The 12,970-nt window shown below is 42.5% G+C and overlaps 1 protein-coding gene across 1 annotated transcript in view; it reads left to right on the forward strand.

Moving 5' to 3' along the window:
• The first annotated feature begins 11,818 nt into the window (after window positions 1-11,818).
• Window positions 11,819-12,970, forward strand: part of ADAMTSL3 (ADAMTS like 3) — a 279,159-nt gene continuing 278,007 nt past the window's right edge. The window contains exon 1 of the mRNA XM_065412052.1: window positions 11,819-11,893. Within this exon, the coding sequence (XP_065268124.1) occupies window positions 11,819-11,893 (75 nt within the window). The remainder of the gene's footprint in view (window positions 11,894-12,970) is intronic.

The raw sequence follows: 12,970 nt of genomic DNA on the forward strand, positions 1-12,970 counted from the left end.
AATGTGGTTCCATCACGAGACTGCATCATAGTCTTTGAAGAAAAATATTTCTACATCTGTTTTCTTTACTAATAATATGACATAGGTGACTCTGAGAAGCTTTAGGTGTAGTTTGTGACTGTGGTACTTTCAGCCGTGCTGGCCCATGAAGAAGCTACACTACTTTGAATGGGGTATAGCGAGCTGCCTATTCTGCCCCTAATCGGCATGCTGGTCCGGTACTGTGCTGGGGAGAAGCTCTCACAACTGTGCTCTCACCGAGGCTGAAATACTGACTCCACTGAAGTCAATGGCAAAACTTTGATGGACTTCAGTGGCGCCAGGATTTTACTCCGAGGCTCAGACCCACAAAGGTATTTATGGTCTTAAGTTTTATTTTAGGAGCCTAAATACCTTTGTGGATCTGGGCCTTAGTTTTCACAGAGTTGGTAGGAAGGAGCAGAGATTGCAGTGTCAGTAGTGTTGTAGGTGGCCACTGTGTGGAGTGCGTCTTGCGCCCTCTCTATTTTATTCACCCTACTGCTACATGCCCATGACATTCTGGTCCTTTATGTACAAATTAATTAAGCCCTACCCTACAGTTTACAATGTATGAGTAGTCTGCATGCATTGTAAATTGCAAGAGTGGGGCCCTTAAAAGTCTTAAAATGCCTTAAAGGAAAAGTCAGGGTTTTAGTAAATTTATGGAGGCAAATTATAACTTGTATTCTTCATTGTTATTATTTATTCATGACAGCCACTTCACAGGCTGCTAGGCACTTAACAGAACATACCAAAAGACACAATCCCTGGAGTGAAGAGCTTGCTATCTAATCATATCCACTATACATAATAAAACTACTAAGAGTTACATACAATAGATGGGGTAATAGAAGAATGAGTGACTCAGGGTTTATTCTACTCTTCTTAATTTGGTCAAATAACAGCTGTAAAAAAACAAAAGCATAAGATTGTTTTGAAGTGGCACACAGTTCATGCAACCATATGCAACATGACTGACATATGACCATCTAGTTCTTATTCCTGTAAAAATAACAGGAACTTCTTCCTCTTCTTTTCTGCAAATCAGCTTAATTTCTTACTTTAATAATGTTATTATTTGCCAATAGAAAGATTGACTCAAGAAAACTATTGATGACAACCTAATTCTGAACATGTGCCTTCAGGAGCTACATGAGTACATGTGAGGGCAGACTTTGGCTCTGAATCCTCAGTGTCCTACAAAGGCACAGTATGGATCATATGGCATGATCATGTTTGAGGGTTGTGTTTACTATCTAGCTGTTCAAATGCAATCTTGTGCATTTGGAACAAATATAGAAGCAAGTAGTCTGCTGTTCTAAGAATCTTCACTTTGCTTCCCAAAACTTCTGTAATAGATCAAACAAAAAGTGCTATAAGAGAGGGTTCAAAAATAGACACAATCAGTTTTATCTGTTGTATTCCTCATCTAACCCCCCATGCAAGAATAGGAGAAGACAGCAGACGGTACATTATGAGTGGGTAATGGAAATCAAGAGCTGATTCTAATTTTCTGCCCTAACCACGCTTATTCAGGATTGCAGTCTGGGCTCTTTACACCACTTGGGTGGAGTAAAGGGGCTGGAGTCCAGATGGAGCTCCTCATTGGGGATTCTCCACAGATTAACTGTATGCCACATTCCCATATAGCCCTCAGCACAGAGGCATGTCAGGAGTGTCTCAGGAGCAGGAAAAGGTGCACTGGACTATGGCTATTCTGGGCTCCAGTGTGTTCCACAGGCAGCCATTCCAATCTATTTAACACCTACGTAGGCAGATGCCATAATTTAGAGCAGACCTTGGAACTGCTCAAAGTTATGCCCTGGGCTCCACCGGATCAGGCCAGAATTCAGAAGGTGCAAAGATGGCATAAACCCCCTTTGTTCTTCTCCCTCTTGGGCAACAATACAGATTCTGGCCCATGGTTGTTTTCTGGATTCATGTTCTTTCAGCCATTGAACCCCAGTGTTTTTTTTTTTTTTTTTAAGGATTGTATATTGTATTGTACCATCCCAGTTCCACTTGTGCATTTCCACTGTCAGCTCTCTGGGACAGGGATTGGGTATACATTGGCACAGTTCTTCTGTTGTACAGAGCTGGTTAACTTGAGGTGCTACAAAAATGTGGCCAGATTCTGACACTTTTACTGGGGTGGAGTAGCACTTTCCTCCATGTGTGATAGCATTGGCTGCAGTGGGGCTACTCATGGAGTAAGGTAGTATTCAACATGAGTGAATGAATTTGACCCATAATAAATAGAGCTGCATAGAAAAATTCAAAATTACAATGAAATATAGCGAAACCAAAAACCTTCTGAAATGTTTGTGGGTTTTCCCCCCTATTTCTTTTACCAGATCTAGAGCTGGTGAAAGAAAATGAAAAATGTGAATGAAAATCAGGGGGGAAAACTCCAAGTAAACTATTTGCAGGTTCCTCCCCACATTTTCTGACCAACCCTATCAATAATAATCATGAACTGACAAGCTTCTAGAAGTTCCTGCTCTCTAGACGGACATATCCCCTTGAGATATGACTGATCTGAACATGTTTGCAGACTGGTATAGTTTACGAATATTGTTTAAACAAAAATGTTTGAGGCTACAGACAGTAGGCAGGCTGGGTTCATTAATATAAAAATAATGAGATCTGCACTGGCAAATTCTAGGAGTGGATGCAGAGTTTACATAGTTAGCAGAGGTTTTCACAACGTATCAGCAGTTTCCATTCTCTTACATCCTCTCTCCTTTTTCATTCAAGAGGAACCTTTCCTAAACCAGCTTTTGGAGACAAAACAGGACAATGGACAGCCTCCAGAATTGTACTGTAACAATAAAAAAACCCAAAACAGTTTACAAACCACTACTACTTTCTTGTATTAAATGAAGAATGATATTAAGTGGATGCATTTGAATATATGAATAAACATTTCTCTTAACGATCAGTTTATGGACAGGACACTCTCAAATCAGCCTGTAAACATTCTAATGCTTGTGGCTCATGCATTAGTCCTCAATGCTTCTGTCTCTGTACCGAGCCTCACTGAAGTGGGATTGTGAGACCTGACAGCTTGATAATGGTTGTGCTAATGTATTACTAATAATAACTGGATGGGAGATGGAAACTCCTTGAGAAAGTCAAGAGTCTCCCACCAGGAAATTAGAGCAATAGAAGTTAGAAAAGTAGTACCGGTATATATCACAGTTAAATACCAGACTAGAGTTGTGTGGCCTATAAAATGGATTCGGAACACACCTCACTTCAAGGGGTGAAAAGGCAATTACAGTCTTCATGTCACTGATTGTAATATACACAAATAGGGATTTAACCCCCTTCTTTGCCTTTGAATCATACAAAATATCCACAAATGAAATTTCTATGTAGTATTGTACACATAATACTTGACATGTCTGTCTAAATAAATCAGGGCGAGTTTCATAGTGCTTGCTGTGTTTTTAGTCTTCTGTCAGCACTACAGGCTTCTTTTTAAAAATTGCCTTATTTCATAATGGTCAGCACTAAACAAAGAAACAAACTAACAGCCATACCATGTGAACTATTTATAAAATCTTTATTTGCCTCATGATCGGTTCTCTTCCATTATATTGCAGAATTGATGGCTCAGTGTCAGCTAGACATCACATATTTTTACTAATAGATGGTAATAGTTAAGCAGTCAGGAAAAAATGAGATTTTGGAACTGAAAAATGACTAAAACATTTAAAAGTCGTTATTTTAAAATAAAATGACTTTCAAAAGTTACTTTTGGACCCAGAGTTGTGGCACTTTATACTACTTCTTTATACACACAATTATTCTTGTGTACATTTCCCCCATCCCTATATATGTTTTATATTTTGAAGATTCTTTTAGTTTTTTGAATTTTAGAAATTTTAGCACTGATTTTTATCAATTTATGAGCCAAGTGTAAAAATAAAACAATTGATTTTTTTCCTGACAAAATCTGAAGTAAGATGTGTGTACCTGATAGCAGTGTTTGGTCATTGATGTCTTTTTTTTCTGATATAGTGTCATATTATTTCTTTACTTATCAGTGTATTAGACTATTCTGCTCTCAGTTACAAATACAGAATAACTCTATCCACATGATGACAGTCTAGAAGGCTATCTACCTCTTCATACTCTCACCCCCTGACATTTGCCAAGAACACACATTGATATCCATACAAGATCCCTGTGTGGAATAAGAAAGTGGGCCGAAATTCTGCTCTCAGTTACTCCAGATTTATAACTGTACTGACTTAAACAGAGATACTGTGGATCCATTCCAGGATAACAGCAGGCTTCAATATTAGGTTATATTTGAATCTGTGTTTTCACTTTGAGGAAAAATGGCCCAGGTTATAAAGCAGAGGAAGTCCCAGTGCTGATAGGAAAATTGCTATCAAAGAAAAATTTTGACAATTGGAAAACAGAAACATTCACACTTCTTTTCCTACCAGCTGTATTTGATATCCTCAAAGTCTGAATCTCCAGAATTTCCAAGTAGTCTGCGTTTAATTTTTTAACCTTACTAAACCTCCTCTACTCACACTGCTTTTCTTTCCTCACAGGTCCCAATGACCCCTCAATTATTCCTTCCCTCTCCTTCATTATTTACCCCTCTCCCTCCCTTAACCACTCCATGCTTCTGGTACCCTCCCCTCTGGTTCACTCTTCATTTCCCTCTCCCCCTTTCATCTGCATTTCAGTAATTTGCATGGTGACAGGACAAGTAAAACTACCTCAGACTTGGGGCACCCATTCCCCTCATGCCCTTCCCATCACCATCACTGCAGAGTTTCAGTGAGCAAAAGTAAGTAATACTCTTTACCTACTGTTGAGTTTTGTTTATCTGCTGTTGTCCATGGCTTGCAACAACACTGATGTCCCCAGAGCTCCTGGGCCAACGTATTTACCGTTACCTGATGTAGCACTGATGTAGATCAGTGACACATTTGCAGGAGGACAGAAAACACAAGCTCAGAAATTCAAACTTGGCAAGTTCCTAGTCCTCAGTAGGGATGAATTTTTTGCAAAGTTTGAAAAAAATCGGTTAAGGAATACAGACATTATGAGTAAGTAAACATAACATACTTTGCCTCTGCAGTATACTTCCCTTTGATTTATCTGCATACAGATCTTCATCTGTGCATGTTTACACATTTTCAAATTATGCACACAATAATCACCTCAATCCCTCTGTAAAAAGATATGCCACAAAACCACATAACAATCATGTAAATATGTTAAAAAATGAGCTCCAAATGTCAGTACTAACATTTTATTGAGGGCTTTGACCATTACAGTACAATAAAAACTAAAATGTATGCCCTCTGAATCAAGTTGTGCTTATTTTGGAGAGGAAAGTAGTGGCATTTAAGACATCTGCTACTACTGTACAGGATCATAAATACGCAAATGTGTCACAGATTGTTTCAGTTCAGGCTGAAAAGGAATTTGATCAGAAAAGATGGACAATTTTTATTAAAATACTTGAAACAGTGATGAGTTGCATTCTTGGTGGGAGTTAATATTATACTTATTTAACCATAAACAAAAAAGTTCAAACTAAAGGCACTGTTTCCTACCTGCTTTTCTGGCCATATACTAATAGCACTGGATAAGGGGCGATGTGGAGCACAATGCCTTCCACAGCTCCTGGGGATCAAGGCTACACAACCATACTTGAGCTGCACCGACTTACACCAGCAAAGAATTTGGTCCTTATATAGCATTGTACACTTGTGAGGTCTGTCAGTGTATGATCCCTGCCTCAAAGAGCTTGTCATTTAAAGGCAAACACCTGTACAATACAAAACCACAGAACAAGTTATACAATATAGGGGTGCATGTGATATTGGTTACGTGAAACTAAATATTTTATTTTTACTAGTCTGTCAGGTGTTGCGCTTATTGATAATTTAGGGATCTGAAGCCAAAATTCAGTTTCTGCAGTTGCGACACTTGCAGCTTGGTACTCATTAAATTTAATCTTGACTTAGGAGACAAAAGCTGTTCTGCATTGTTTCAATGGAGCTCAGACTTGTAGCTTTGCCAAATACTCCCTGACTACTGTAGATTTTCCCTATGTAGTGAAAATGGCCCTCATGAACATCCGATTGATTCAGTTGAGCATGCTTTAAGAGAACTGTGTCATAAATGGGTTGAAGTATCTCAAAGAGAGTGATAGTTTGCTCCTGCTCTTGAATATGATGATGACATATAAAAAAATGCTTAATTTTCCTTTTTAGGCTTGCACATCCTCTGCTGGCACACACCTAGGGGCTGAATTTTGATGGTCACAACTCACTTAAACTGCGCTATTGTAAACTCCAGTAGACTACCTAAAATCAGATTTTTTTTCCTCTTTGATTTTGCCTTTGGTTATGCCCCACAAAAAAACCTCTTTTCTCATGTCTTTCCTATTTGCACTGTTCAGTCTCATTTGGAAATTTCAGTAGTTAAAATCAAGCCTAAGTGTGGGTGTGAGAAAGTGTTTCAATGCTGGGATCAGTTGCAAAGGCCCATGGTCTTAAGCTAACTCAAAATAAATAAAGGATAATGCTATCATAGTTCCAACCAACTTCCTTGTGGGAACATGCCAGCTGCACAGATGGACAGGATCATAGTTGCAATAGTTCAATGAAATAAGCATAAATCTTCATATTTCTCAGTTTTATGAACAACGGGGCTTCACAATTGCCATGTTTAATATTAATCTAAATTATACATATTTTACAGTCCAGCAAAAAGAAAGAATATGTATAATGAAAAACATAACTACTGACAACAGATTAATAAAGAAATTATGCATGTGAACTTTGGAGTCTACCAGCATATCAGAATTGTTTCCCACTACAAAGAGTACATCTAAATCCCACATACCCAATGTGGGATAACTCTGAATTAAGATTTGGGATATACAAGAGAATTATCTATGCAGTATATGTGCCAAATACGTTATTGTTTCATGATTTTTTATGGGACTTTACAAGAAGCAACAGTCTAATCCAAGAGAGTCAAAAACAGACCAAAAGGGGTGGGGTGGAATGGAAGAAACAAACAAAAATCATGTCACTTGGATGGTTTAGGTCAGGAGCACTTCCTTTCAACTATTAATTATAATAGATGTATTGTTTACAAAATACCTGTATGAGACTGCACCAATCCATCAAGTACTAGTAGTGTTTATTATGGATACAATGTATAGTGCTCAGAGGTCACAATCAAGATCATGCTTCCATTGTGCTAGGTGCTATGAAAACACTAAGGGAGACATGGTCTCTTTCCCAAATAATTTGCAGTCTAAGGCCCTGCAAAGATTTAAGCATCTGTGTAACTTTATGCACATGAGTAGCTTAACCGAAGCCAGTGGATCAATTCACTTGCATAAAGCTAGAATTTGGGACTTAGAATCCATGTTTATTTTTCTGTTTTTAACACTCCGCTGGTGGTTGATGTCTATAATTTATTTTACTGGCTATTACAATACTTTTCTCCCATTTCACAACTGTGTTGAAGATGAACCAAAATTTCCAGGAGTCATATTTTGGGTTGATCATTTCCTCTGATATGCAGGCACATGGTGCCACTATATTTTGTAGAAAACGGGTATAATGTGCAATAGCTGATTGTGCCTACCAGTCTGGAAATGGGTGTCAGAAGCAAATGATTATCCTTAGAGAAAGAATTTGGTTGGGTTGGGAGGACAGAGAAAGAACATTGAAAAGCATAGAGTTGGAGAGGGAAAAGAAACAATAAAAAAAAACTTGGACAAGCACTCAAATGGAAAATATTTATTAGAACCACATCTCCAAACCTTTTGAGTTTCTTCACTAATTTCAATTCTCTTCTCGAAATTGAGAGCAAACAGGCACCACTAAATCTTCATGCAGATCACATTGCTCTCTAAATATGCCCTTTTTGGAAAACAAACTGTGTATTCAGTCAGTTATTTACTGTAGGATAGCACAGCAAAGTGTTTTTTCCTACTCTGCAGCCTTTATTCTGGGGAACAGAGAGATTTTAGGATCTCAAGAGTGCTACACATTTTTAACATGTAGTTCTGCTCTAAAAAGTGATTATGTAACTAGGGCACTTTCTTATACAGCAGATGCTGAGTTGTCTGCATTCAGAGTCAGATTTGCTTACTTTAGTGAAAACACGTTTTATTGTTAGCCCTTCAGAACCAACATAGTTCTGGGACAGTGAACTATATCTTTTTTCTGGTTCCTGACTCAACAGAACTGTTAACTAAATTCCAATGTTGGGCCACCTGTGTAACCTGATTGGCTTCAACGTATATCCTAGTTACACCTGTGCAACCTCACTAATAGTAGTAGTGTTGTACAAAGTCTAACTGAAAACATAAGTTAAGGACAATGTGGTTGCCTTGTAAGTTGCAGTTTAACTGAAGTCACTGGATAGTGAACTCTGTCATAAAACAGATGTACTAACCTTCTAGTCCCATGTCAGGTGACTAGGACAGGCCAACCTCTTAGTTTTAGTTATAATTCCTGTTATAACACAAGCCTATTACTCATGGTAATGCATGAACAGGAAAGGAGACAGCTTTTCCGATGAGTTTGCTGGGCTGACATTTAGATAGACATCTTTACTTGAAAACTGAGCACGTTTGATAAGGGAACGATTGAGACATAAATAAGCCGGGACCCCGTAAAGCTATTTGTACAAAGCCAGTAAAGTTCATTAGAACTTTCACTGTAAAAGACGTTATAGTTGTGTTTGAGGACCTCCCCCAACATGACCCTTCAACTCACCTTCCTAACTTCCATCTTCTCTTTGGTTCTCTTCTCAAACTAGTTGTTTCACTAGAGGGCGCTCCGGTCCTAACTATGGAAGAGAAAATTTTTTAGCTTGCTTTCGAGAAGTCTAAACAAATTGGAAAAGTTTCCCTTGCAACGTATTTGAACAAACCTTTCATCGGTTATCTTTAGTTCACTGGTGTATATTTTTAATTTCAGTGGCACAGATAAAATAATAGACCTTTTTACTGTCTGTTGAGTATTGATGCTATGTAACTGGAAATTTCCTTTGGCCCATGAGTGGGAAGCAACAGTGCAAAGGTAAAAGGATTTTGCAATGTTATATATCGTTCATCAGTCTCAAGTAAGGGGATAAAACGTTACCAAGTGTTGTTTGGGGCATACACATTTGGAGACCTAAAATATCTTAAAAGACAGAGTGATTAAAGTCTTTAGTGTGTAAAGAGATTTGCAGCTGTATTGAGAGTTATCAGGATTGTTGTGGTTTGGGAATTGATGCTGGCTAAATTACACTGGGGAAGAAGAACTGCCTGCTACTGCAGGTCCCTTTGTCCCGGCAGGGCACATGGGCTAGGCAGTGGGGGAGAGTCGGCTTTTGCTAACTGGCTGAGAGTTTTCCAGGACAGGGTGAGTGTGTAACTACCTGCACAAGCTGGGACTCCTGTAGCTCGAGGATCGGTCTGCATTGGCCTGGGGCTGCAGGTGGGGGCGCTGAGGCGGGATCTTGTGCGTTGCTGCAAGAAGCTGGACGGCGGCAGCCCCGTGAGTTGGGGCGGAGGAGCTGGAAGGTGGGGGTACCTGATGCACGGATGCGGTGGCTCCACCCGGGGTAGTGGCCTGGGGCGCTGGATACCAGATGCCCGGCGTAGTGGTGCTGGGGCCGCGGAGCTAGAAGCCAGACGTCCCGCCGCAGGGCAGTTGGAAGCGGGGCTTAGAGGCCAGTGGCACCGAGGAGGGGGTGGCTGGCAGGCAGCCGCGCGCCCGGGGCAGGGGCGGGGAGCCCCAGCGCTGCAGGTGGAGGCGCGCGCGCTCTCCCGACTCCCGCCGGCGGGGTGCAGGGGGGCGGCTCGGCTGTCACAGGAGGGGGGCGGCCCGTTTCCAGCAGCCGGCGGTGGGCTGGGGCCTGGCGCGAGGGAGGGGCAGGCGCGTTTAATTCGGGATGCTGTAGCCCGGGGGCGCTGACAGGAGAGGTGGGAAGCAGCGTCCCGCAGAGCCTGAGCCGCCTGCCCCTGCACACGCTGCCCGAGGAGCCGGGGGCGCTCGGCCCTGCACAAGGTGGGTGAGGTCGCGGCTGCTGCTGAGCGAAGGAAGCTCCCTGGACCAGAGCGGCCACTGCTGCCAGTTACGCGGGGCTGTTGCCTGCCCCGGGAGGGAGGCGCCCCTGGTTGTTACGGGGCTCCCGTTGCTGCCGTCCGGGGGCTACTGAAATCTGGGGGGGGGGCACGGAAGAGGGGGGGGCTCATACTCGGGGGCCGTGCATTAGCTCCCTGGCGCAGGAGAGAGCGAGAGGCGAGGCATTGGCTCTGTGGCTGGCACGGTGCAAGGAGGGGAGGACGGGGGGGGGGGGGAGCCTAGCTCAGCGCCTGGGGTAGCGCTAGCTTCAGGGGAGGGCAAGAGGGTGCAGAACACGGGGCTGTGCCCAGGGACCCCCACGCCAAGGCGCTTTGACCCAGCCCTCAGCTGGCCCGAGGCTGGAACATTTGCGGATTCCATTACCCCCCCCCCTTTGTAACTCATTTGCCAGATTGGACAAAGCGATCCACCAAAATAGGCAGGTCATGTTCATTGTAAACAGAGGCGCCCTGCACTTCGCTTGTTGTGCATCGCAGGGCTTCATTTGCTACACCGCGGCAGATCGCTTTAAAAAAAAGCCTAATGGGAATCTATATCTACCAAAGCCTGTCACATAGACAGCTTGGCTCAGTTGTGTCAATCGCAGGCAGGGGCAATAATGCATGGGGGGCGGGGGGAGGGGGAGGTAATCTTCATTCTTGAAATGTTGAGGTTGATTAAAACTTTTGAATGACAAAAGCATACGGCAGCCCTGCCGAATGGTAAGGAAATAAACAGCCTGATTTCCGTAAGGAATCTTAATTAGAGTTAGTTGACAGGTGCAAGGACGGGGCTGTTTGGATAGGTACTGTAGTTTTCCTTTGGGACATCTGGCCTATTTAAAAAGGAGAAGTGTGTGTGTGTGTGGGGGGGGGGGGGTGTTTTTGTTTTAAGACTAGATTTGCATTCAGACTACTTTGGGGCTTTGCACAGTGTCCCTGGAAGGAGGAGGGTGGCGGTGGGGAAGCGTGCGGTAACCTTTCTGATGAGATCACTTTGGTAATGACGGTATAGCCCACTCCAGCTTTAAGTCCGAGGCGAAAAGGTTTATTTACATTAAAGGTCAGTAACAATTAGTGGGCTTATGACATGATTCCTTTGGTGGGTTTAAATGAAAGTTTTCAGTAAAAACGGCAGACAGCTGGATGTAGCCTTCAAACTGAGGGTGATCGCTACTAAATTGATGGGCTTAGTTTTCCTTTCTTGACCACTTGTCTATGAGCTGCGTGGAGCTAGCAGGGTTGGAAGCGGTGGAAATGAATGGCGACGTCCCGGGGCTGGCCCCTTAGCTCTGAGTGGGCGAGGATGCTGAAGAAAGAGCTCATCAGACATCCTCTTCTCTGAGGACTGGGATGGGAGGCGTTGCTGATTTGATAACTTAACTCACACGTAGGAGAGACTCTAACTCGCCCCCTGTTGCCAGCTTCCCCAAACGTATTTGTTTCCCGTTCTGTTCCCTAACTGGAACTACCTCACCCTGCAGGCTGTGCCTATGGCGTAAGCTGCGAGTCTGCTTTGCTGGCCAGCACAAACCTCGGGTGTTTGGGTTGCATTCCTTCCAAAGCCCAGTTCCCTGCCCTTGCCCAGTTTGTTTTAGTCACCGAGACTCTGGCAGGAGGCACTTGACTTTGTTTAATTATAACTGAAACCACCTCTCTCAGCAGAGCCAGGGCAGGAGGATGGCCAACCCCCAAACCACAGGGCTCTCCTGGGAAATCACTTGGCTTGCAGTTGTCATCTGTACCCATCTACAGGTAGGTGATGATCATGTTGCTGTGTTAACAGCCAGACATTGGTCTGCTGAGCATTTTAGACACTTCCATTTATTATTTTAAATGGAAAATTGTTGAGGCAACTGTGTGCCCCAGGCTCCAGTGATGCCATGAACAAGACTTTCCTGTCATTGAAGCTAGAGTCAAAGGAATCGATGCAGGAAATTGGTATTTTCCTTTTTGCTAGTAATGTTCTACCTGCCTTTACAATTTGGGACTCTCTTGCTAGGTGTCAGGGGGCTGGTCTGCTTCAATGTGATGCAGCTGCCTCTTGCCCCCAGGAGACTTAGGAACAGAGAGTGCTCAATTATTATGGTGATGAGGGCCATATAAGTATGTGGGTAGCTAGAGCCAAAACCCTTTGAAGCCAGTGGAAGTCTTTCTACTGACTTCAGAATGGGATTTGGATCAGGTCCTTAGTGCATTCAGGATCCATGGAGGAAAGCCTTGGCTGCCAACTGATCTATTGCCTGACACATAAGTCTAATCAGTTCCAAGAAATGAGTAGTTTTAAAAATTGAGTGCTTCCATACAGCATAATGTCATCACAGTATGTCATTCTCTGCACTAATATTTCCCATAGTGCAGTAAATGTGAAGTGCTCTTTGAAGTTTTAAATCCCCACAAATCAAGAAATCTTTAGAAGAAGAAAGCAAAGTGAGTTTGACAACATTGCTGAAACAATATTTTACCAGTCTCTGAAAATCATACTGTGGTGAAACTTTTTAAAAATAAATACCTGATAAAACAATGATTTTGAAGTAAGCAACCATAGATAATGTCATTGCTATTCATATTATTATTATTTATTTATTATTTGTGTTGTGGTAGTACTGAGGGCCCACAGTCACTGACCAGAGCCCCATTGTGCTGTTTACAAACAGGTCCTGAAGAGTTTACAATCTAATTAGATAGGAGTAGTGGGGCAGACTGCCTGGCTAATTATAAGATTAATAAGGCCTGGTCTACACACACAACTTAGCTTGCTCTAGCTATGTCGCTCAGGGGTGTGAAAAAGTCACTTCCTGGGAGACGTAGTAAGACAACCTAAGCCTCGGT

Source organism: Emys orbicularis, chromosome 10 (assembly GCF_028017835.1).
Source record: "Emys orbicularis isolate rEmyOrb1 chromosome 10, rEmyOrb1.hap1, whole genome shotgun sequence".
In the NCBI taxonomy this organism is placed as follows: domain Eukaryota; kingdom Metazoa; phylum Chordata; order Testudines; family Emydidae; genus Emys; species Emys orbicularis.